Source organism: Dendropsophus ebraccatus, chromosome 4 (assembly GCF_027789765.1).
Source record: "Dendropsophus ebraccatus isolate aDenEbr1 chromosome 4, aDenEbr1.pat, whole genome shotgun sequence".
Classification (NCBI taxonomy): Eukaryota; Metazoa; Chordata; class Amphibia; order Anura; family Hylidae; genus Dendropsophus; species Dendropsophus ebraccatus.
In genome coordinates this window covers 149206143-149233160 of record NC_091457.1, presented here as the reverse complement: position 1 = coordinate 149233160, position 27018 = coordinate 149206143, and the positions used below count along the sequence as shown (strand labels likewise).

The window sequence follows — 27018 nt, the reverse complement described above, 5'->3', positions numbered from 1 at the left end:
ACAAATCAGAAGTTATGACTGGTTTGGGTTTACGCTATCAGACCCCCACTGATCGTAGAAACTAGGCAGGAGAAGAGCTTGGCTGAGCACATCTCTCCCTGGGCTTTAAGTTTCATTTTGAGTATATAGAGCGTGTCTCTCCCAGCAAGATAGAAAAAGCAGCAGCCAAGGAGCCAAGTGCTTAGTGTCACTCTTCTTTCCACTCGTTCTAATGATCAGTGGGGGTCTGGATACACAGGCTCTGACCAATCAAACGTTTTCTACAAAAATGTTGCACAAACTGTTGTTTGTGCAACATTTCAAAAGTTTTTTTCTAATGACAGGGACTAATACTACATTTACATGGAGCGATAATTCGCCCAATCAATCGTTTAACGATTTTGAAGCAATGATTTGGTTTTTATAACGATCAGCGTTTAGACAGAGAAAAATCGTTAGAAAAATCGTTATTGCGATCGTTTTTTAGATCGCTTAAGCCCATCTTTCAAATAGGGTGAATCTTTGAAAGACTGTTTACACAAAGCAATCTGCAAATTTTTAGCGAACGACCGATGTCGATTTGAGAGCATGCTGAAAGACCAAAATAAACGATTTCTTGCTCGTCACTTGATCGTTTGCAGTGTTTACACGGAACGATTATCGCTCAAATGCGAGCGTTATTGCGAAAATTCAAATGATAATCACTACTTGTAAACGCACCATAAGGCTATGTTCACACTACGTATATGTCCGGCCGCATATTTTACTCCGTACGTAGCCGGAGTTTACCGCGTATATGTCCGGCCGGGGTTTTACGCTCCTTTTGGCCGGCTACGTACGGAGTGCGAACTTATGCCCGCAGGCTACTTACGCTTCCCGAGCGCCCTACGTAGCGATCTGACAGCGGTCTTTTACGTGGAAATCTTCGCCTAGCCCCGGACACCCCACAGAACCTTTTGGATCGGCAAAGAAAAGTGGAAAAATGAAGAAATCACCACTACGTACGGACCGCATGTTACGCTACGGGCGTAAGTTATGGCATTTTCGTCCTCAAACAATGGTCTGGTTCATTTTTTACGGCGCCACGTACGATCCTCGCCTAAGTTCTTACGTAGTGTGAACTGTGCCGCCATATATCGTATACTTTCCATTGTGTGCAAACTACGTAAGTCTCCGGCCGCTTATTCACGGAACGCGCTACGTCCGGAGACTTACGTAGTGTGAATGGTTGCCATACACTTTTAAGGGTCTTTTTGGACAGGCTGATTTTGGTGCAAAAACTCATTAAATCTTTCAAATTTAAGCAATAATCTTCTGGTGTAAACGTGGCAACTATCAGGACAACAGGAGAATCAGCTATCTCAATAATTCTTTAAAAAATTCTCATTAATATCTCTGGCATTCCAAAATAAAATCTTTATCATATAGAGATAAAAAAAAAAAAAAAAAAAAAAACACCAAGCCCTAATCGAGACAGCAGTTGGCCAAATAAGCGAACAGCCGACAGGTACTAAGAGTGTATGATCACCTTTTGGTAGGCGTCTAAAAAAAAGGAGAAATCCAGGACAAAGCATCAAGAGAGCATGTCCTATACCAAGCACTCCTAGTCATGCCCCATTATTTGTCCGTCTTCCCATCCATCTTCTTTTCCATCTCTTATATTTATAAGATACAAAGCTAGAGTGATATCAGGACAGGCACATGTTTCATTCCTGTATATCATGCCAATAAAAAAAAAAGCTTTAGAATTGGCAGAACATGTAAATGAGTAATCGGAAGCGGAGGATAATGTCTTTGTACATCGCTCTTAGTTATTGAGTCACGGAGTCGGATTCTGTTTTCGGGAACCTATAGTGCCCACAATAACAACTATGGAACAGACCAAACAAATGAACCTTTATAACATGATAACATGGACATTGGATTGGATTGTAGCTGGGGACTGTTTCTGGGGATCGATGCTTAAATATCACTACTGTTTCTTAATGTTTGGCATGAAAGGACTGGGAACATTACCACGCAGCTTATACACGTCTTAGATCACATTTTACAAGCTTTCTCTGGTGTGTGCCAGTTTCTTCTGCCCTGTAAGGCTTTCCATGAAGAACTTTGCAGACTGTGTAACTCATCTGTATTGAATCCTTTCAGATGACGATGAATGTGCCGTCCACAGCCCCTGCTCACATGCATGCCATAATATTATGGGAAGTTATTACTGTTCATGTCCGAAAGGCCTGATGAGCTCGGCCGACGGGAAGACGTGCCATGGTAAGCTGGGGTGTCTTATGAATCTATTTCCAATTTCTATTATTCAGCAATAATATAAAATAGATTGAGTATCTATCGGTATAATATATTTTTATATTATAAAAGGTGTCAAAGATTAAGTATGCTTGAACCCAACATGTTCCATTCTATGCCTAGAATGCCACTTAATGGGGTATTCCCATCTCAGTTTGTAAGCTATTTGCTGGGGGTCCGACTGCCAAGTCCCCCATCCATTCCGAGAATGAGGGCACAACCACCCCCACAATGAATGGAGCACTTACCACGGTCTGTGCTCTATTAATTCTCTGTGGTGCTGCTGAATGGTTCCAAGTTCAGTGCATAGAAGCGGTCATCGCCCCATAGAGAAGAAATGGAGCACAGGTTGTGCTGGCCATGCTGGTGCACCGAGAGCTCCATATATTTAGGGGCGATTGAGTACTCATTCTCAGGATCAGTGAGGTCCTGGTGGTTGGATCTCCACTGTCTGTAGAATAACAATCTGATCGCTAAGGGTCCAAGCACCGGACTCCTAACGATCCTTAGGACAGGGACGCAATCACTCCCCAATGAATGAAACTCTTTGGGAATACCCCTTGGGAAAAGATAAATTTATACTATTTATTACCCTGAGTTCCTCCTAATATCTTTATTTGCAGACATCGATGAGTGCACATTGGAAGATGCCGTGTGTCGGAAAAATGAGGAATGCAAAAACACCATTGGGTCATACACTTGTGTCCTGAAATGTGGAGCTGGATTTAGAGCTTCTGCTAATGGTCTGGACTGTAAAGGTAAAGTATGGGCAATGAGAGCAACTGGACAATTATTCTTATCGCTTATATTAAAATTTCTAACAAATGTTTATTTTGTTAAAAAGGATGTAATAGTTTTATAGGTAACATCAAGAGAACCCATTTCTGTCCCTTCCACAATTACCTTGCAAATACTGTCACAAAAAACAGGAACCCTAAAAAAGTATAGGAGACGTTTCGAACACTACATTTTTTGAAGTTATTGAGCCAAATCCAAAGTGGATTCAAAAAGACTAGAAAATATGGAGGAAGGACTGATACTACTTCTTCTTCTTACTGGATCAACATAAAGCAGTTATGCTAAATTTGAAAAACATGTCAGTAACCTACGGTTACTGACCAACAGGGGTGTAGCTAGGATTCACGGGGCCCCATAACAAAAAAGATTTAAGGGCCCCCTCCCCTATGCACAACACAAAGCACTGCGTATATATATATATATATATATATATATATATATATATATACTAGAAAATGTACCCGGCGCTGCCCGGGTATAAAGTGTCAGTGTGTTAATTAGATTTGTTCTAAGGTGCCCAGGAGGCCAAGCTAAAGGTATTGTTTCATCTGAGTTAATCAGTGGAATTAGTGTATACCTGTAGTGCATAGTTGGAGGGGTTCTGTATACCCACAATGTATAGTTTTTAGGGGTCTCGCATATCTGTAGTGCATAGTTGGGGGGGCTGTATACCTATAGTGTATAGTTGGGGGGTCCTGTATACCTGTAGTGTGTAGTTGGGGGGGCTGTATATCTGTAGTGTATAGTTGAGGGAGGTCCTGTATACCTGCAGTGTACAGTTGGTGAAGGTCCTGTATACCTGTACTGTATAGTTCGGGGGTCCTGTATACCTGTAATGTATAGTTGGTGGAGGTCTTGTATACCTGTAGTTTATAGTTTGAGGGTCCTGGATACCTGTAGTGTATAATTGGTGGAGGTCCTGTATACCTGTAGTATATAGTTCGGGGGTCCTGTATACCTGTAGTGCATAGTTTGAGGGTCCTGTATAACTGTAGTATAGAGTTGGTGGAGGTCCTGTATACCTGTAGTGCATAGTTTGAGGGTCCTGTATAACTGTAGTATAGAGTTGGTGGAGGTCCTGTATACCTGTAGTGTATAGTTTGGGGTCCTATATACCTGTAGTATATAGTTGGTGGAGTTCCTGTATACCTGTAGTATATAGCTTTGGGGTCCTGTATACCTGTAGTAAAGAGTTGGTGAAGGTGCTGTATACCTGTAGTATAGAGTTGGTGTAGGTCCTGTATACCTGTAGTGTATAGTTTTGAGGTCCTGTATACCTGTAGTATATAGTTGGTTGAGTTCCTATATACCTGTAGTGTATAGTTTTGGGGTCCTGTATACCTGTAGTAAAGAGTTGGTGAAGGTGCTGTATACCTGTAGTGTATAGTTTTGAGGTCCTGTATACCTGTAGTGTATAGTTTGGGGTCCTATATACCTGTAGTATATAGTTGGTGGAGTTCCTATATACCTGTAGTGTATAGTTTTGAGGTCCTGTATACCTGTAGTGTATAGTTTGGGGTCCTGTATACCTGTAGTATATAGTTGGTGGAGGTCCTGTATACCTGAAGTATATAGTTGGTGGAGGTCCTGTATACCTGTAGTGTATAGTTTTGGGGTCCTGTTTACCTGTAGTGTAAAGTTTGGGGTCCTGTATACCTGTAGTATAAAGTTGGTGGAGGTCCCGTGCACCTGTAGTGTATAGTTTTGGGGTCCTGTATACCTGTAGTGTCCTGTATACCTGCAGGGTCGTATTTACCATTAGGCACCCATGGTCTGGTGCGTAGGGTAGCACCTTGCAAAGGGGCAGTACCCTCCCGTTCAGACTTGCCAGAAAATCTTTGGTCAGGTCTTGTATAGCGGTGTTATCCAGTCACAGTATGGCGTTATTGGTTAGGTCTGGTATGGCAGTGTTATTCAGTCACAGTGTGTCGGTATTGGTCATGTCTGGTATGGCGGTGTTATCCAGTCACAGTATGGCGGTATTGGTCAGGTCTGGTATGGCAGTGTTATCCAGTCACAGTATGGTGGTATTGGTCAGGTCTGGTATGGTGGTGTTATCCAGTCACAGTATGGTGGTATTGGTCAGGTCTGGTATGGAGGTGTTATCCAATCACAGTATGGCGGTATTGGTCAGGTCTGGCATGGTGGTGTTATCCAGTCACAGTATGGCGGTATTGGTCAGGTCTGGTATGGCAGTGTTATTCAGTCACAGTGTGTCGGTATTGGTCATGTCTGCTATGGCAGTGTTATCCAGTCACAGTATGGCGGTATTGGTCAGGTCTGGTGTGGCGGTGTTCTCCAGTCACAGTGTGGTGGTATTGGTCAGGTCTGGTATAGTGGTGTTATCCAGTCACAGCATGACAGTATTGGTCAGGTCTGGTATGGCAGTGTTATCCAGTCACAGTATGGCGGTATTGGTCAGGTCTGATATGATGGTGTTATCCAGTCACAGTGTGGCGCTATTGGTCAGGTCTGGTATGGCGGTGTTATCCAGTCACAGTATGGCGGTATTGGTCAGGTCTGATATGATGGTGTTATCCAGTCACAGTATGGCGGTATTGGTAAGGTCTGGTATGGCAGTGTTACCCAGTCACAGTATAGCGGTATTGGTCAGGTCTGGCAAGGTGGTGTTATCCAGTCACAGTATGGCGGTATTGGTCAGGTCTGGTATGGCAGTGTTATACAGTCACAGTGTGTCGGTATTGGTCATGTCTGCTATGGCAGTGTTATCCAGTCACAGTATGGCGGTATTGGTCAGGTCTGGTGTGGCGGTGTTCTCCAGTCACAGTATGGCGGTATTGGTCAGGTCTGGTATGGCAGTGTTATTCAGTCACAGTGTGTCGGTATTGGTCAGGTCTGGTATGGCGGTGTTATCCAGTCACAGTATGGCGGTATTGGTCAGGTCTGGTATGACAGTGTTATCCAGCACAGTGTGGTATACCTGTAGTGCCCTGTATATACATGTCCTGTATAGATGGAGTAGGGGGCCCTGTATATACATGTACTGTATAAATGGAGTAGGGGGTCCTGTATATATATGTACTGTATAGATGGAGTAGGGGGTCCTGTATATACATGTACTGTATAGTTGGAGTAGGGGGTCCTGTATATACATGTCCTGTATAGATGGAGTAGGAGGTCCTGTATATACATGTACTGTATAGATGGAGTAGGGGGTCCTGTATATACATGTACTGTATAGATGGAGTAGGGGGCCCTGTATATACATGTACTGTATAGATGGAGTAGGGGGTCCTGTATACATGTACTGCATAGATGGAGTAGGGGGTCCTGTATATACATGTACTGTATAGATGGAGTAGGGGGTCCTGTATATACATGTACTGTATAGATGGAGTAGGGGGTCCTGTATATACATGTACTGTATAGATGGAGTAGGGGGTCCTGTATATACATGTACTGTATAGATGGAGTAGGGGGCCCTGTATATACATGTACTGTATAGATGGAGTAGGGGGCCCTGTATATACATGTAATGTATAGATGGAGTAGGGGGTCCTGTATATACATGTACTGTATAGATGGAGTAGGGGGTCCTGTATATACATGTACTGTATAAATGGAGTAGGGGGCCCTGTATATACATGTACTGTATAGATAGAGTAGGGGGTCCTGTATATACATGTACTGTATAGATGGAGTAGGGGGCCCTGTATACATGTACTGTATAGATGGAGTAGGGGGTCCTGTATACATGTACTGTATAGATGGAGTAGGGGGCCCTGTATATATATGTACTGTATAGATGGAGTAGGGGGTCCTGTATACATGTACTGTATAGATGGAGTAGGGGGCCCTGTATATATATGTACTGTATAGATGGAGTAGGGGGCTCCTGTATATATATGTACTGTATAGATGGAGTAGGGGGTCCTGTATATACATGTACTGTATAGATGGAGTAGGGGGTCCTGTATATACATGTACTGTATAGATGGAGTAGGGGGTCCTGTATATACATGTACTGTATAGATGGAGTAGGGGGTCCTGTATATACATGTACTGTATAGATGGAGTAGGGGGTCCTGTATATACATGTACTGTATAGATGGAGTAGGGGTCCTGTATATACATGTACTGTATAGATGGAGTAGGGGGTCCTGTATACATGTACTGTATAGATGGAGTAGGGGGTCCTGTATACATGTACTGTATAGATGGAGTAGGGGGTCTACCAGTTATTACTGTGGATGTTGTGAGGCAGCTTCCCTAGCAACCATTGCTCCCTGTGAAAATGAAAGCAGTAATCCTATTGGTTGCTAAGGCTCCAACTGCCGTGTCTGCTGCAGCTAATTATATCACCTGTGTTTGCAGTGAGGAGATTTTCCCATTCATCTCTATGGGGTGCCGCTCTTTCCCCTCCCCCTCCCCTCCTGTACATCTGGCGGCGACAGGACCTTCGCTAAAACCTTCCCGGGCACCCAATGTATCTGTGTGCCAAATTTGGGGTCAAACGGTTCAGGCGTTTGGAAGTCTATTTGGGACAGACAGACAGACAGACTTTGATTATATATATATATATATATATATATATATATATATATATATATATATCTGCTTTACTGCTGGTGCACTGATAACCCCTGACCTCTGCAAGGAGCTCTGCACATTTTCCTTTCCTACTTGATTGCCAGCTGGAGAACAGAGGTCATAGGTTATAAGTGCAGTGAAGCAGAGATCTCTGTCTTCTGCTTGTTAACCCTTTTTTGTGTTGCAACATGTAAGTCTGCTTGTTAACCCTTTTTTGTGTTGCAACATGTAAGTAAACATTGGGTTTATAAGTACATAAGAGGTTAAGCAGAAGGACACATGATTCTCCCCCTCCTGCACAGGCCCCATAGCAACTGCCTACCGTGTCTCTATGGTAGCTACGCTACTGCTGACCAATACTATCCGGCCTACTTCACCCCACGGTGACACATATCTGTCATCGACCACTATACCTTGTGCCTTGTCACAATATATATACAGTATAATTTAAAAAATGAATTTTACAAAACTGGGTGGGAAAAGACCTTACAGTTTTACGGTAGAGAAAATCCAATATGTGAAAGCTAATGAGGATTTTTTGCGAAGCGGCTGATTTGATTCGTATTCGGTCTAAACTTTAGGAAAAGTTTCTTTTACCCAAACTTGGTAAAATGGGAAGCCAATGATGCTGTACAAACAGCTCCCAGCCAATCGGGAGCCACTACAGGGGTGGTTAGAGCCAGTGGAAAAGACTATGCACACCATTGTGGGGAGAAGAGCAAAAGAGAGAAACTGTGCCTGAGGGACAGTGCATGCAATCTATAATAAAATAATCGGCTAGGTAGGAATAGGATTATCTTCCAAGTGTAGAGAACACAACAATGCTCTTGTCTTTGACAGGGGTCCCTGCTCCTCTACATACTTTTGGTGGCACCCTACACTATGGCATCATGGAAACTATGTAATGAGCAGAAGGTATAGTCCATATTGATAGTCCATATTGCTCTCTGCTTAGCAGCCAGCCATTGGGCTAGGTATAGAGATGAGCGAATCTACAGTAGAAACAAAGCGAATCGCTTCGTTCCTATCTGCATTCCACTCATCCGGCTACGGGCTTTGAAGTCTTCTCAACTCAGTGCCGCTCCTCCCCGGCTGCTGGAAAAAGATGGATCCGTTCCTGGGAAACTTCTCCCAGTTTCCAAGGGCTGGATCAATCTTTTTCCAGCACCCGGGGAGGAGAAGCAGAGAGCAGAGCAGCCCGCAGCCTAATGAGTAGAATCCCGATAAGAACAAAATGCTTCACTTTGTTTCCTACTGTAGATTCGCTCATCTCCAGCATAGTACACTGGCTGTAAGCACAGGAGCAGAGACTTCCTCCCTGCCCCTATACTGATTCCCCTGAAGCAAATTATTCCGAACAAACTTAAGTAATTTTAAATCGAATCATTGATCATTATTGGCTGATATCTGTAATGTAGATTTCTAATACTTGCAGATATTAATGAGTGCCAAGAGTCAACCCCTTGTCATCAGCGTTGCTTTAATAGCATTGGGAGCTATCACTGCGGCTGTGATCCAGGCTTCCATTTGAAAGGCAGAAGATGTTTTGGTAAGTCCGTATTGATTATATATATATATATATATATATATATATATATATATATATATATATATAATGCATGTCAGAAGTCTGGACACCTATATATACTGTAGGTACGATAGGGGAATGGTAAGGCACTGGTTAAGAAGTTTGGAAAGGTGATTGATGAGTGTAAGTGGCTGTCACGGTTTTGGTGGTGCAGCTAGGGGAACACATTATTATTGGCAGGCTGTAGATGTCACTGCTAGAGAGGTACTGCCCAGTAGGCACTGGGACTGGGGTTTTTATGAGTGAAAAAGAAACAAAGTTCATTCATGTGTTTTGCCCATAGACCTGAACGAATGTCGTCAGAGTGTCTGCAGATCGGACCAACTGTGCAAAAACACACGTGGAAGTTACAAGTGCATCGATATATGTCCGAGTGGGCTTACAAAAGCAGAAAATGGATCATGTATTGGTAAGTGGTGGCCTCTCCATCTATAGAGTGCCCCCATATGGGGTAGTTCAAGGATCATGTGCCACAGTCCTCAGAAGGAGAATATGGGATTATATATTATTAATGGTGACGTATAAATCTTCCTATCCTTATTTCTAGATATCAATGAGTGCAGAGAGGCCACACATCGGTGTAGAAATAATCAGATATGTGAAAACACACATGGTAGTTATGCCTGTGTTTGTCCACGCGGGTTCAGGTCTGAAGGTCCTGGGAAGCCTTGTGTCGGTAAGTCACATGCCCATTAAGGTCTATTTGATTTATTATATCCTTACAATCTAGTAATTGTTTCACCGCTTTGTCTTATTATACAGACATCAATGAATGTGACCATCAAGATGTGTGCCAACATGAATGTCGAAATGTTCTTGGAAGTTACCAGTGTGTCTGCCCGCCTGGTTATCAACTCATGGCCAATGGAAAGTCATGTCAAGGTATGACCAGGCAGTAATTCTTAGGGTACCAACATTTAAAAGAATATAGTTACATGAAAATGTAATTTTGGAAATTCATTATATAAGTAAGTCTGGATACATTGATCTCTCCCATGAAGATTAGTTTACTGGAGAACCTCTGGTCCTTAGTAGATAGTGGTTCATAGTTGTGGTAATACAGAATTAACATTTCATAGAGTCATTTTCTCTCTGTAAATTGGGAACAGTAGAATAATAGGTCAGTAATACACTGCCCAGCAGATTCACAGTCAATCTATGGCTCTGCAGCCAGTGGTAGCCATGGTCCTTCCTGCCCCTCCTTGGTTGTCGAGAAATGACATACTCTGCTGATTGTTTCCTCCTCTGCTGTAACCTACTGGTTACATAGCCAAAGACTCAGACCAGACTCCTAATGAACTGAGACCTCATACTAGGTCTCTAAATAGATGAGATCTCCGAGCACAACCTAACCTAAATGGAAACGTCAGACCAGACTTCTAAATAAATGGAGAGCTTGGAGAAGACTTTAAATAAATGGAGACCTCAGACCAGATCTTTAGATAAAAAGAGACCTCAGACCAGACTTCTAAATAAACAAAGACCTCAGAGAAGATCCAAAATAAAGGAGACACCAGACCCCTAAATAAAGGTAATCTTAGACCAGACCCCCAAGTAAAGAGATCTCAGCCCCTTATATAAATGAAGAAGTCAGTCTAGACCCTAAATTTCACTCCAAATCTATTTTTTATATGTTGCTACACTTGGTGAGATGAGAACAAGAAGCCTATTTTTACCTCTCCATGCTCCGCCGGTGTCCTACATCAACTTCGGGTCTTGGTTGAGCGACATTACTTGGCAGTTCTAACCCACTTAGCCTATCAATGGCCTCGGCGCTGTCCTGTCTCAGTCAGTGATTGGCTGAGCGGACTGTCACTGCTGAGACAAGTGCATCTCGGAAGTGGACGTGGGATCATTCTTTTGGGACCCGAAGATGACGCAGGAGGACACTGGGGGAGTGCGGAAAGTTAAGAATACAATACACTGTGTTTAGTCTCCAGGAGGGGGGATGATCAAACATGTATTTTACCTAACTGGATAACCCTTTAAGACTTCAGACCATACTCCTAAATAAATAGAGACCTTAAACTAGACCCTAAAATAGAGAGGACTTAAGACCACATCCCTAAATAAATGGAGATCTTAGACCAAAGTAAAAATAATAATAATAATAATAATAATAATTCATCTCCTTAGCTTTGCCACACTATGTCCTCTTCACCTACAGACACCATCAGACTTAGTCCTGGCACCAGTCAGCAGCAGGATTTAGTGCACCAAAGCCCATTGTTGAAAGGACCAGGAGCCACAACTGTTATCTACTGGATTAGATTTATGACGTATTTTAAAATAATGTTGAAAAGAAACCTTCAGGGCGTCTGGCGGTCCGAGGCCCATCTGACTCCCGCCATGTGTACACCACTGCCATTGCATGAAGAAGAAGCTCACATTGTGTCTAATCTTTTCAGTATTCATGCTGTTGGGAGATGTGTCATTTCCTTATTTTCGAGCGATTCAGACAGATAGCGTGCCAGAGTAAAGAGGTCATATTCAGGGTGTGTCCGCGATGGGTTTCATTTCTTTGAATAACTTTAGTTAGTTCTAGCTAAAGTAAATATATTCCCTAACAACTATGTCATGTACACGTTTATTTACAGATATTGATGAATGTCTTCTACAAAATATCCAATGTGGGGTGAACCAGATGTGCTTCAACATGCGAGGAAGTCACCAGTGCATCGATACCCCTTGCCCTCCAAACTACCTACGTGACTCCTCTTCTGGGTAGGCTACACTTGTTAGATACTTTCTTAGGGTACAAACCCACACACCGTATACGCAGCAGATACGCAACAAATACGCAGCAGATTTGATGCTGTGTTCAGTTATTTAGATCTAATCTGCTGCGTATTTGCTGCGTATCGCGGCAGTAAATACGCTGCGTATACGGTGTGTGGGTTTATACCATAACGGTGAAACATACATTATCCTGATATTATTGGAATTGCTATGGATAACCTTTGGTTTTCCCATACTGTCAAACCTAAAACCCATTACTTGCGCGTGTCCTCCACTGTGTGCTAGAATGTATTTTTTCATGGTGTCCTGTAGAAGAAGGACGACACCTAAAAAGTAGTGCGAGAAGAGGGGGTGGTAAAATAAAAAAGAAGCTATACTTACCTTTCCCTGTGCCTCCACGGTGCAGTGTCACCAGCTCACTCTCAGCCAGTCAATGACTGTAGCAATGTCCCAACATAGTCACTGACTGGCTGAGTGGGCATTTCTGATCTGGGTCATGACATCGCAGCTAAGCCATGAGCAATAATGCTGCATTGCTGGGGCACAGGGACAGGTAAGTATAGCTTCTTTATTATGTTTCCACCAACCCCTGCCAACCCTGGATTTTTACTTTATACCTGGAGTTCTCTTTTAAATGGAATGTATCCATTCAAAATGACCTGTTTAAATCAAGTTTTTGTGTTAAATATATTCTTAAAGAGTTTTTTTTTTTTCTTCTAATTTTCTATTTTACCATATTATAAAATAATCCTTAAATCTTGCCCTAGGTCACTAGGTCTAAAACTAAGCTGACACTTTCTTCTGTGATAATAAAGAGGGGGTAGCTGAAAAGTGATCTGTCAAGAATAACAGCAAAAGGTGACGCCAGGTGTCCAATATAAAGAATAGGGAGATTTTCGTTGTATCTATGTCCATGAGGCTTTCTGTATAGCATATCACTAAATGCTGTTAAAAACAGCTCAGGCAAGATGGCTGCCCCCATAACTATGTTTAAAAAAATTTAAATAAATTATAAAACTTAAGATAATAGAAACAATGGAGAACGTGACAGTATCTGGAATTAATATGTTTAAAAAAATGTAGCCGATCCATTCCCTTTAAGTCCAACATTTTAGGTAGACTAGTTTTTATAGACTAATTGCAAAATGACTCACAGATAAGTTATGTCTATAAGCAAACACACAGGGAAAGTAAATAAACGCAATCACTTAATGTATAAATAAATGTATGTCCAGGAACCAACGTCTGAGCGCCGCTGATTGTTCCTCTATATTTCTTCTATGTTTACTCTACTCTAAATGATTTTTATGAAAATGACGTTAGCATTCACATGGGGTTATTGAAACCATGAAAAAAACACCCAAAACTAAACAAAAATGTATAGCAAATAAACAAAAACTGGCCAAAATATCCAAAATACCCTGTACCTCCATTGGAAAACCCATGAGTCACCCATCAGTAAAATGACTGCACTCCTGCAACCATGTAAACTGGCAGGCGATGCTATAGAGCCCTAGAAGGGTTAAGTGGACCCATCAAACTGTTCAGGTTCGGCAACGTTTTCCAAATCCGAACGTTCGGCATTTGATTCGGCCGCTGCAGAAGTTGGATGCCTCCCTAGGGAGTCCTGGAGAGCACAGATACAGCCATGGGCTATGTTCACGCAACGCAAGGTTCATATTAATCATGGCTGTTGTTGCCGATTTTAACAATGGCCGTGATTTATACGAACCTTACATTGTGCTGCCTTCTGAGAGATCCTGGCCGGAGTGTATACACATAGTATACGCTCCAGCCGAGATCCCTAGCGGCGCCATGAGAAATTGACATGTCAGTTTTCTACGGCCGCTATTCATTAAATAGCGGCCGCAGAAAACCCTGTCAGTGCACACTACGCTCCATTGTGTGCAGTGGGGAGTCCTGATACGGGTGTGCATGGATGCGCCCGCATCAGAACTCAGCGGCGCTAAAGATCATCTGACTGATACTGCAGTACTGGCCGGGATGATCTTTTCTGAGACCAGCCGTTCCGTGACCCGGCCGGGCCACAGAACGGCTGGTCTCTTACAAGATGTGACCATAATCTGTATCCATGTTTTTCTGGCAGCCACAGGGCTGCATCCAACTTCTGCAGCCGCAGAATCAAATGCCGAGCGTTCAGATTCGAAGAAGGTTGCCAAACCTGAGCGGAGTACCCCTTTAACCTTTATCTGACCCATGGTGTACAGTTACAACACGATCTCTCAGATTCCAGTCATTTAGCTGTTCAGATGCTGGAAGTGTGGGGGTGAGGACCGGTGGCTGCGGTGACTGATCTGCTAATACAGCCTATCACATACATCAATGCAATGCATATGATCTATGTAAGCAATATAATAATTGCTTAGAAATTTCGCATTGGTACTAAAAAATGTAAGAAAAAAAAAAAAAGTTCATTAAAAAAAAACAAAAAAAAAACAACCCTATTTTCTGAATAAAAAAAACAACAACAACTAATAATAAACACATTTAGCATCACTGGCAGGTTTACATTCACTTAGGCCTCATGCACAGGTTCTGGTCCATATACATGGACGGCGTGCAAAACAGAACGGATTATCATAACTCCTGGAACCATGTATCATTATGATGCTGGGAGGTCTGAAGCAGTGTAAATCTTTGTGCTACTGTACTGACACAGCTTTGTTTTAGAGCTCCTGACATCATAATGAATGAGTTCTGATAATCCATTCCAGTGTCAGACTGGGATATCTGGGGCCCACCAGAGGAAATGATCCTGAGGCCCACCAATGAAGAACCAGTGAGAAACATGTCAGTTAGTCTTAGTGCAGGTTCTAAAGCTGGGGGCCCAGTCCAACACTGATCCATTCCATTGCTCACCATCCGTATCTATTGGCCATGCACGTAACAATTGCATAAGGCCTAACTGTGGATTCCCCTACCACATCTGCTGGAAGTTTAATCCAAGCAAGCAGCAGCGGATTATAATAGGTCAGTTTTGGGCGGTAGCCCGGGGCCCTGAACTCCTGAGGGGCCCATGGCCCCCCAAACAGACTTATGTTCAGCCATGATTTGTATAAAAATTGTTGCTTTTTACCGCAATTTTGCACAAATTAGGGCAAAACTGCAGCCAGAAGACATTGCAGTAACATTATAGAATATATTGAAGGACCTTATGTGACAATGATGTCACCACAGGTCCTTTACAAGCTGCATTATGGAGGAAAAAGACTTAAGTTAGTGCTGCCATGGTTACAGTTGGTTGGGGAGGTCCAAGCTTGGTAAACAGCCCGGGGCCAATAGTAAAGTTAATCCGCCCCTGCAGTAAAGTATCTTTTTCCCCAACTTTGCTGCAATGCTTAGCTTTGAATCATATTGTATAGATGAAAAAGTAAAAAAAAAAAAAATACAAATCATCATGTACAATAAATGTGACCTTTCTGAGATGACTCTTAAGAATCCATAGGAAACCGTTCTAGAACTTTTTCCTAAACAAGAAACCAGCTAACTCTCCCGAATCGGCCATTTTTCCATCGTAGTAATTTTTTAAGCTACTGAAAGAAAGAAACTTGACTACTTTCCATAACTATTTCCTGGGAATGTATTCCGTCATATATACATTACCTAAGGCTGTATGCGCTTTATGTTGGTAGTGCAGGTCTGGCACCGAGCCCGGGAACTTTATAACATCCAGTTGCATACGTTGGCTGTTGACCAATACTATCACCAAACTTATGGCGTCCATGTTTATGTATCCCCAGGTATTGTTTGAAGAACTGTGCCCCGAATGACTTGGAGTGCGCTCTCAGCCCCTACGCCCTGCAGTACAAACTGGTCTCCCTTCCATTTGGCATAGCCGCCAATCAAGACTTGATCCGCTTGGTTGCCTACACACAGGATGGAATACTACATCCAAGAACATCATTCCTTATACTTGATGAGGACCCATCGCTACCGTTCTCCATAAGGGAAGAAAATCTCAAAGGAGTGGTTTTCACCAACAGACCCCTTAAAGAGCCGGAAACCTACAGAATGAAAGTGAAAGCTTTATCGTACAGCATAGAGCGAAGCATCGAGTATCAGACAACGTTCATTGTGTATATTTCTGTCTCACCATATCCCTACTAAGCTCACTGGGATTTCTAGGCTCGATTAATTTTTTTTTTCTTTCTGTAATTTAATACTTGAAAGATATTACAAACCACAAAATAATGTCAGTAAATAAATTGCAACAACAGTTTTTTTAAAAAATAGTTTTCATGTTTTTTTTCCAGTTTTTTTAAACTGCAGCAAATGGTATAATATATAATGTTCAAGGGGTACTCAGAAAGTGCCAGAGAACTGTAATTTACTTATATTTAAAAATCTCCAGTCTTCCAGTACTTATCAGCTGCTGTATGTCCTGCAGGAAGTGGTATATTCTTTCCAGTATGACACAGTGCTCTATGCTGCCACCTTTGTCCATGTCAGGAACTGTCCAGAACAGTAGAAAATCCTCATAGAAAACTTTTCTTGCTCTGGACAGTTCCTGACATGGACACAGGTGGCAGTAGAGATCAATTTGTCAGACTGGAAAGAATACACCACTTTATTGTTGGTCACCTCTTGCATCCCTCAAGACGATGATTCCTGCTGGTCTTGTTTACTGGTCTGGTTACTTCTCCGGTTATAACAACATCATATACACCCATGTGACTACTACAGTCAGTCTCTGTCTTCTGCGTTCATTCTGGCATGTGTGGGGCAAGTGAGTTCTGAGATGAGTGCCTGGCTGCAGCTGTCACATGGGTGTACATGAGGTCGTCAATGCAAAAAGTAAATAAAAGACTATGGGAAGCACTGACACTGGCTTGGCGGGGGATCTAACAGGTGCCGTCTTTTTCACTGACTACAAACTCTATAGAAAGTCTATGAGCCTGTCGTAAGTGAGGAGAGAACAAGCGCACATCTGAGTGCTTCTCCCCATTTGTTTGAGCAAGCAGTGATCACTGATCTAAAATACAAAAGTTGCAGGCATAACCCCTCTTTGGTGAGTGCTGCAATTTTTCTCTAAAAAAAAAATAAAAAAAATAAATATATATATATATATATATATATATATATATATATATATATATACACACTACCGTTCAAAAGTTTGGGGTCACATTGAAATGTCCTTATTTTTGAAGGAAACGCCCTGTACTTTTCAATGAAGATAACTTTAAACTAGTCCTAACTTTAAACAAATCCACTCTATACATTGCTAATGTGTTAAATGACTATTCTAGCTGCAAATGTCTGGTTTTTGGTGCAATATCTACATAGGTGTATAGAGGCCCATTTCCAGCAACTATCACTCCAGTGTTCTAATGGTACAATGTGTTTGCTCATTGGCTCAGAAGGCTGATTGATGATTAGAAAACCCTTGTGCAATCATGTTCACACATCTGAAACCAGTCTAGCTCGTTACAGAAGCTACAAAACTGACCTTCCTTTTAGCAGATTGAGTTTTTGGAGCATCACATTTGTGGGGTCAATTAAACGCTCAAAATGGCCAGAAAAAGAGAACTTTCATCTGAAACTCGACAGTCTATTCTTGTTCTTAGAATTCTTATTCCATGCGAGAAATTGCTAAGAAATTGAAGATTTCCTACAACGGTGTGTACTACTCCCTTCAGAGGACAGCACAAACAGGCTCTAACCAGAGTAGAAAAAGAAGTGGGAGGCCGCGTTGCACACACACACATACATATAACTTTGCTCTAGACCACCAGGGGTGCCTAAAAAATTCTTCTTCTCTTCTCTATACCACCAGAGATATTGGCCCTTCACTGCTCTAGCTAATTAGGCTTGCACTTTCTGTACAAAAAGACCCCTTCTCTGCCCTAAACCACCAGGGATGCTTATGAAAACTTCTTCCACTGCCCTAGACCACCAGGGACCTTGTCAGTAAACCCTTTAATGCTCTAGATTGTAAGGCTTGCATTTTCTATATAAAAGACTCCTTTAACCCCTTCTCTGCCCTAAACCACCAGGGATGCTGATGAAAACGTCCTCCTCTACCCTAGACCACCAGGGACCTTGTCAGTAAACCTTTTACTGCTCTAGATTATAAGGCTTGCATTCTCTATATAAAAGACTTCATTAACCCCTTCTCTACCCTTAACCACTGGGGATGCTGATGAAAACTTCCTCCTCTGCCCTAGACCACCAGGGATGCTGATAAAAAAAACCTCCTCCTTTACCCTAGACCACCAGGGACCGTGTCAGTAAACCCTTTACTGCTCTAAATTATAAGGCATGCATTTTCTATATAAAAGACTCTGTTAAGCCCCTTCTCTGCCCTAAACCAACAGGGATGCTGATATAAACATCCCCCCCTCTGCCCTAGACCACCAGGGACCTTGGCAGTAAACCCTTTACCTCTCTTGATTATAAGGCTTGTATTTTCTGTATAAAAAGACTGCATAAACCACTTCTCTGCCCTAGACCACAGGGACATCGCCATAAACCCTCTAGGTATTGGCACCGCGCACAAACACTGTCCAGAGCCCGAACGCTGGCAGATACATTTACCGCTGGCTCTTCTTTTAACAAGCTGAGATTTTCACTATATGGAACCAGAACATGTGAAACTGTAGATTGTTGCAGCGCTTTGAAATGAATGATTTAGGAAATGAGTTTCACTAATACGGTGCAGTCTACTCCCCCAATTAAATTGTGCTTGGCACTCGCTCTGCCATTAAGAAATAATTTCAGTCTGTTCCCTATATTATGTCATGGCAAACCATCCGACAGTCCAAACAAAGTGCCGTGTCTGCTTCCTTAAAATAGACGCACATGTTACAAGACATTTATCAGACGGAAACTAATTGCAGCCGGGCCCATTACTGATGAGACAACGTCTGACAACTGTAAAAAATGATTTGCTGTTGAGAGAGTCTGCTAACACTCTACCTAGAGCCTCGGAGGATGAAACATCGAGGGGTTAATCATAGAGATGTGTTTGGAGTCGGTGACACTGAGCCGGCGGAGATTACTAACACGTTACGCATGGTGCCCAAAGGATTAACTCTAAATGGTGCCAATGACTATGAAGAGTACATTGTACCTTTAACCTTACAGGGATGAGATGGAACTAAAGGTGTGGGTGAGGTTTTTGAAAAATAATATTTTTTTTTCTATAAAAGTGTCAAAAAAAATTTTTGCACTGCGATTTACTGGCAGATAACTATTAGTTGCCCAATAGCCAATGTGACAAGACCAACAGAAGAAGGAAACATCACAAAGTCCCTGCACTGCGTGAACGTTTTACTCGATCACAAGGAGTCATTGGGTGTCATGTAAAACATTGAGTCATCTGACAAATGGGTGGAGTAAGCATGTCCTTATTCCTCAACAGTAACACAGTGTACTGGGATATCGTGATGGCATCATACCCTCAGCTAACCATAATATTCAGCATTCTGTTCGTATTCCAGATGTCTTTGCTGAACAAAGTGTTTTCTGATAGTCTAGATCTCATAGTAAGCTGTAGATCGGGATTCTCAACCGCCAAAATGTGTTTGGAACTAGGTAGGTTGGGGTGTAGAGACTAGGGGGTCCTCTAGATTACCCGTAAAGTGAACTTGTAACTCCGGACAACACCCCCCAAACCCCCCCCCCCCCCCCCCCCCCCCCTCAAATTGCAGATATCGTTTTGTCATCTTCATCAAGGCACGTCTGGTCCCGGGGTATGACTGCCCCTGAGGCATTTATTTGGGCTAAAAACAACTTTGATTGTGGTGTTATGGTGTCAAGGAGGCGGGGCCTAAATCATCTGTGCCCTGGTCCTGCAGCACTACTCTCCCTACCTTTTTTCATCTTATTTTTTGGGGGTGGATCTTTATCTTGGCATGCTGAAGATCCAGCCCAGGGGCAGGCCCAAATATCAGCCCCAGAAGATAGGCAGAGCCTGGGACCGGACATGCCATAATATAGATGACTAGAGAATTCCAGGCGGGGCCCAGGCTGTCTCCTCCTTCCCCACGGACCAGGAAGACATTGGGAATCAAATGCGGAAGGTTCGACAAGGTTCGAGTTCTATAGAATCTAAGATTTTCCGATGTTCGATCATCTCTATAGATGTCAAAACGGTACAGCTTTAACGGAGGTTTACACAAAGCAAAGTTGATAAAATCACAGATTTTTATGTAAATTATATCACTGTACTGTTCTCCTCACCCATGGATTTGATCACTTCCTGGGTCTTCTTTGAACTGTGACCCTGTTGTTGCCATGCAACAATGCAGGCACTTTCCCACAACTACCCTTGTATGCATACACAGTAGAGACTAACTGCCAATACTTCCTGGACAGGTAACAAATGAACTAAACATGTTCAACCATCTTAGTGGATGTCCTTAGATGGTTTTAACCAAGGGCAAAACAAAGCAGGCACATGGCAGATTAGAAAGTCTCTCTCTCTCATCCAGGACACTATCAGAAATGCTTGAACATTTAAAATATGTATAATTTCACATAATCATCAGCAGTTTAGATTAATAGGACCCCTTTAACCCTGGGAGGAGGTGTGGACTTTGCTATTGGGAGACTTTCAGCTCGTAGTCCCCAGAACAGCCACAGATTGGAGGTGGAGATAGTAGTCGTAGTCAGGAACATTACCCAAGATAGTAGACAAGATGCACCAAGACCAAGATAGAAGTGTGATCGGTAGATTAGAGTAATGCTTGCAGTTATGGGTTTGACCCAGACTGTGCCCCAACTTTGGCACCTCACTTTTAGAGATGATCGAACATCGGGATTTTGCAGGTTCGATCAAACTCGAACGTTCTCGAACCTGCAGCACTTGATTCCCGATGCCTTCCTGGTCCGTGGGGAAAGTGGAGCAGGTTCGACAACGTTCGAGTTCAATCGAACTTGCAAAATCCCGATGTTTGATCTCTACTCACTTAGGAAAAACTGTTTGCCAGATCTTCAGGAGTTACTAATGGAAACTATTCCAGGAAGGTAACCTATGGATATCCTGCAGTCCATGTCCATACACCATCAGGGTCTTTATAGGGTGGATATTACTAAACCCTTACAGACCTCCCCCCCCCCCATAAAAATTAGAGAGAAGTCAGCCAAAACTTTCAATCTTAGTGAGACTGGCCGACTCCCCCCAATAGATCGGGCACAAACCAGAACGATCCCACAGCACTGTATCCATGTTTTACAGGCAGTCCTCGCGCTGCGTCCACCCACCTTCTTCAGGCAGAAGGGCTCTTCATCTGGGCAGGGCAGCATCTGCACACCAGGGAGCTCCCAGACACTGATAAAGGATGAGACACAATTCGGCATAGAGAATGATCTGGATTAAAAGAGAAAATAAGAGAGAATAAGAGACCAGACAAGGCAGAATGCCCAGGGGCCTAGAATGGAAAGTTCCTGAGTGCAGATCAATAGGAAGTCATGGCCGGGAACCAGGACACAGTCACATCACACAATATCAGGATTCTCACACTAGGGTGGAGCTGAGGAAAGATCACCCCATTATAATAGGGAAAACAGATACAACATACGAAGCAGCATGCACAACATAAACTGAGGAAGACCCCATAGGCTAAAGAGGCTACGAACCAGGCCCGAAAGAAGACGTCTCATCCAAGACAAAGACGGCTATTGGTAGTAATATTATGCAAATTCCCAAAAGTTACCTTTAACCCCTCACAGTCACATTAAAATTTTAATAACTCTTCCGGCATGGCACTTTTCTTAAATTCATGTCTCAAGTAAATTTAGCTGGTGCATAGCTCAGAGGCCTTAGAGGGATTATTCAGGCTGAGAAAAACATGGCCGCCAGAAACAGCACCAACCCTGTTTTCAGGTTGGGTGTAGGCTTTGTAGCTCATTTCCATTGAAGTAAATGGAGGTGAATTGTAATGCCACACACAACCTGAGGAAAGGAGTGGCGCTGTTTTTATTTTATTTTATTTTTTTTAAGTATTTTTCTAGTCCTGGATAACTCCTTTAAATCTTTTCGAACTTTTTGCAACTCTGTTGTTTTTTGGCAGTGCACACTGTGCTTAATTTTAATTTTTTTTTACTTTTTCTTTAAAAATAAATAAAAAGAAAAAAGGTTTTCCTTAAAGGGGCACTCCAGTGATTTTTTTTTTCCTTTTCAAAGCCACAGGTGTCAAAAAGTTATACAGATTTGTAAATTATTTCTATTGAAAAATCTCCAGTCTTCTAGTACTTATCAGCTGCTGTATGTCCAGCAGGAAGTGGTGTATTCTTTCCAGTCTGACACAGTGCTCTCTGCTGCCACCTCTGTCCATGTCAGGAACTGTCCAGAGCAGGAGATGGTTTCTTTGGGGATTTGCTGCTGCTCTGGACAGTTTCTGTGTCAGGCTAGAAAGAATATACCACTTCCTGCGGGGTAAAAAAAAACAAAAAAAAAAACAATATTATGATAAATGATGTAACCAAACATCAGCAATTTCTGCATTTTTTTGAGTTTTTTTCCCAGGATTATTGTACATTATATTTTATTAGTATTGATAGTGTGATCATTTGCCATGTAGCAAGAGCAAACAAATTTATCTATATACTGTATTTGTTTACATTTTTTAATTTGAAAAATAGGAGAACTTTTAAAAAAATATATTTTCTATATTTATTGTTATAAGCATCCCTTATCCTGATATGTGCTATGCTCTTGCATGCCATTTATCTCCTACAGTAGATCAGTGCTCTGCTGGTAGAGCCTGCCTTAGGCATACCGTATCAGCAGAGTTACTATGGCAGGCATAGAGGTCTAGTGAAGGTCTACGGATGCCAAAGTAACCAACCAGCACTTCGTAATCTCATTGTGTAAGTGCCAATAGGGCATTGGTCATCTGAATAGGTCAGTGAGAAATGTAAAATGCTATTTTAACCCCTTCAGGACCAGGCAAATTTTGATTTTTACGCTTTCGTTTCCCCCCCCCCTTGTGTTTAAAAGGCCGTAGCACCTCCTTTTGCACCACTAATTGTACTTTGCAATGGCAGACCTAATTTTTTATTAGAGGAGGGAATTTTTTTATTAATGAAAAAACTTTATTAATTTTTTTGCACAGTGATTAGAAGTCCCCAGGGGAACTTCTATTTACACCGCGCTGATCTCCCATTGAGATCAATACTTTGTACATAATAGAGCACCGATCCATTAGATCGGTGCTCTATAGGTCTGGTCTGCTGCAGACCAGATCAATAGAATACCGAGCCGGCATCAGCATCATTCTGACACTGAGGACCGGCCTGGTAAGTTGAACGGGTAAGTTGAACTATACCACCAATGAAAGGGAGAAATAGCTGTTTAGATGCAGCTTTCAACTGCATCTAAATGGCTCATGAGCAGGCGCTTCGATCGGTCTCGCCCTCTGAACCCTACCCAACCCAGGACATACAGTTACATCCTGGCTTGTGAAGGGGTTAAGGTACATACAGCTCATTGAATAGTGTTAATTATTTCTTGGAGGAGATGAAAAACATTTTAATTTTACATTTTCACCATGCTATTTTTAAAAAGTATTTTTAGAAGTATTTTTTATTATTGATTAAATTGTTTCTGAGAAAAAAAAATGTAAATTCTTTTTAATTAAGCATATATATATATATATATATATATATATATATATATATATATATAAATTTTTGATTACATAATTTGTTACCTAATTTGGACAAAGATTTCCTAATAAATAAATCACCAGTAGGGGTATTGGCAATGTGTTTTCTGACACTAATGAATCAGTTAGATTAATTTGTTCTATCACGTAGCCACATCAAAGCAATGTCATATAAATATCTATTATAAATTAGGTTTTCCAAGAATATATCCAAACCCCTTTCACGAGTCTGTAATGAATTATCGTCACAGAGCGTTCTGTAATCTTACAGCTCCAGCAGTGAAAAATCTCTTTCGTCTAGACGTAATGGATGCCCCTTGTTATGGTTACAGGCCCGGCATGAAAAGATTATTAACTAGATCTCTGTGGGTAGAGTCACCCTTCAGCTGTCTCAGTACTGTAAGGGGCCCTATGACATGCAGCAATCAGGCCAATTTGGCAGATTATCAATTTGTGTAATAAAGACAATGATCATCGACTGATCGTGTCTTTTGGTCCTAACGTAAAATCATCAGCCACTAACTGTGCGTTGCTACGTGTTATAGCGATAGCGATGCACGGCCGACGGCTGATGAATGTGTAAAGAAAATAATAACGTTCATACATCCCCGATGCTTTTGTCCAGTCCTGCAGCCATCACTGAAACTTCAGCACCAGTCTCTGAAGTGACAGGCCCAGTCACACCCCACAGCACTCGTTGACCATTTCATTTTTTTTTAATCGGTTCCGTCGAATCCGACGCAAGCCTCTGGAAACTGATATCTGAAAAACAAAAAGGAAAAACACACAAAAAAAAAAGCCAGGATCAGGACACCCATCATTATGACAGGTGCTCTGCCCCTCACAGAAGGCAGCATCTTGCCAGATGCTGTTTACAGTCTGGTATACAAGGGGTTAAGTGAGGATGCATGGCATACACACTTAACCCTTTGTGTGTCATACTAAACATTATGGCCCCCAGGGGGTTAAGTAAGGATGCTTGGCATCCACATTTAACTCTTTGTGTGTCAGACTGAACAATATGGCCCCCAGGGGGTTAAGTGAGGATGCATGTCATTGATCCACCACTGTACCCATCCCAGCAAGCTAAAGCGTTAATTGCCTCCTCTCCTTGCTGGGATGGGTGCAGTGCTGGGAGGAAAAGTGGGGCCCTGTTTATATTCACCACAGACATCTTCAGCGACAAGTGTGCAGGGCTCTAGCTCTTTAAATGTCACTACAACAAATCAGCCATTGATTGGCTGAGCTGACGATGAAGTGTCATCTCAGCCAATCAGCAGCTGAAGCAGTGTACCGGCTCAGTCGCTGATTGAAGAAGACATGGAGAAGACCAGGAAGTTAAGTTAACCCTCTCCTGCCTGCCCCCCCCCCCCCCCCTTGAATGGAGCACAGTCTGGCCCACAGAGAATTAAGTTAACCCCCTGGGGACCAGCCTGTGCCATTTTTCTCACAGAAAAGCACCTCTAAAAATCAACATGTGCATAGGTTATGGCCTTTTTGTTTAGTGGAGTAGAAGACTTCCATTGAAGTCTATGGGAGAAAAACGCTGTTTGCCGAAAAAAACACTACACCCTCAGCCTGCTGCATTTTGAAAAAAACTGCCACAGAGCCACAAAAACGCCAGAGAGGAGAGTAAATGCCACCCTCTAAAAAAAGGCCATATGTGTATGGCAAATCATAAGCTTCCATTGACCTCTAACTAAGAGGCAACGTGAAGCCAGCCTCACTACAGTTAGGTTTACAATCCGCCTAAACCATGACTATCTCCAGTGGTAGAAAGTTTTTTTTTATCTTCTGATATATAATGGTCATTTTTGAAGTTTATTATTCCTGAAGGGTGACCACATCATATCACGATGGACAATGACTCTTGTTTCTAAGCTAAGCAAAAAATATGGTAGCTTAATTACGGTCTGGATATCGTATCCAAAAAGCAAAACTGACCAGTGCCTCTAAAACAATGGCATGAATTGACTGGTGCACACTCTCAAGTGGTTGCAACTCGACAAAAAACTACTCTGAGTAAATATGTGTAGGCCTATGGGCCAAACAGGGTGAGTCTGTGTAGAATTAGGGTTCCATCTGACGAGGTCGCTTTGAGCACCAGCAGGGTGGTCACACATATTAAACAAAATGTGCCCTAAGAAAACTCAAAAGAACTCAACATTTGGAGATAGTTTACATACTTTGGTGCCTTGTTTGTGAAATAGTCCTGCAAAATCAGGACTGTGCAATTATGTCACTTTTCTCTTTCTGACAGGAAGCTGAATGCTATGTGCACATGGCATTCAGCTTCCTGTCCTCAAGACCTACCTAGATTTTACAATAATCCGGGCACAAAATGAAAGTATAAATTGTAAAAAAATATTCCCCTAGTGATTCTATCCAAATCTTATGTACCCAGTGTCCCTCATGTTATTTCCTCTGTTTTACACGTTGTGACAATTTTCAGCCAATTGCCGGAGAGCAATACACAAGACCAATGAGCAGTATGGGTAAGGTAGGTGTGTTGTACATTATGTCAGTGTTTTAACACCCATATAGTTTAGTGTTATAGTATATTTAGTGTTATCATATATTTTACTTTTGTAAGGTTGGCTAATTTTTAATAGCTATAGGCAAAATATAGCAAAGATTATATAGTAGACTTTCATGCGCTCAATATACTTCATTCTCACTTTCATATTACGGCTCCATATAATAGCTGGATATTAAAAGCCTCAACAGGAACTGACCCAGCGTAATGCAGAGAAACTTTTCTAAAAGAACACTTTGAATTTATCCGATTTTATTTTTGGGACTAAGTATACAGAGCTCACACAGAGACCCGAGTAAAGCCAAAGGCACAATAAACTGAGTATAAGCTAACAGGTGATTCGTCAGACTTCCGGTACATGAAATAATTTGCTCTATATAGGAAAACAATATTTACAAAAAAAAAAAAGCAAAAACATGTTGCATAAATTTTACTCACTGCAGAATCATCCACTGCCAAAGCTGTAAATGAGATCACCGGGGCTCGACTATGCATCTCAGCAATTTATATATAACTTCAGTAGGAATATGTTTTTGCTATTATACATAGAGCAGGAGAATTATATTAAGAATCTGGTTCCTTCCACAAGGGCAGATTTACTCTTCATAATATGCACCACTCAATAATAATAATATAACTCAATTGACACCAATTTATTTTCATTTTCTTCTTGTATCTTTGCTTGTCTTGGGCTGTGTCAGGCTTGCAGCCTACACAAGGCCAAACTTCTGTGCTCTGGCAGAAATTATTAAGTAAAAAAAAAAAAAAAATTGCTAGATTTTTTTTTTGCTCTGGCAGAAATTATTAAGTAAAAAAAAAAATTGCTAGATTTTTTTTTAACAATACAAAAATATTTTTGGTTTACAAAATCTAGATAGAAAATGATTACAGTG

At 41.9% G+C, this 27018-nt stretch overlaps 2 protein-coding genes across 2 annotated transcripts in view; both read left to right on the top strand.

Annotated features, from left to right (window-relative positions):
* Window positions 1-16207, top strand: part of HMCN1 (hemicentin 1) — a 195371-nt gene extending 179164 nt beyond the window's left edge. The window contains exons 99-106 of the mRNA XM_069967438.1: window positions 2128-2247; window positions 2904-3038; window positions 9065-9178; window positions 9501-9626; window positions 9765-9893; window positions 9980-10099; window positions 11815-11941; window positions 15718-16207. Of these exons, the coding sequence (XP_069823539.1) occupies window positions 2128-2247; window positions 2904-3038; window positions 9065-9178; window positions 9501-9626; window positions 9765-9893; window positions 9980-10099; window positions 11815-11941; window positions 15718-16084 (1238 nt within the window). The 3' untranslated portion in view covers window positions 16085-16207. The remainder of the gene's footprint in view (window positions 1-2127; window positions 2248-2903; window positions 3039-9064; window positions 9179-9500; window positions 9627-9764; window positions 9894-9979; window positions 10100-11814; window positions 11942-15717) is intronic.
* Window positions 16208-19320: 3113 nt separating this feature from the next.
* Window positions 19321-27018, top strand: part of PRG4 (proteoglycan 4) — a 98112-nt gene continuing 90414 nt past the window's right edge. Inside the window, 1 exon segment of the mRNA XM_069967959.1 lies at window positions 19321-19464. Within this exon segment, the coding sequence (XP_069824060.1) occupies window positions 19321-19464 (144 nt within the window).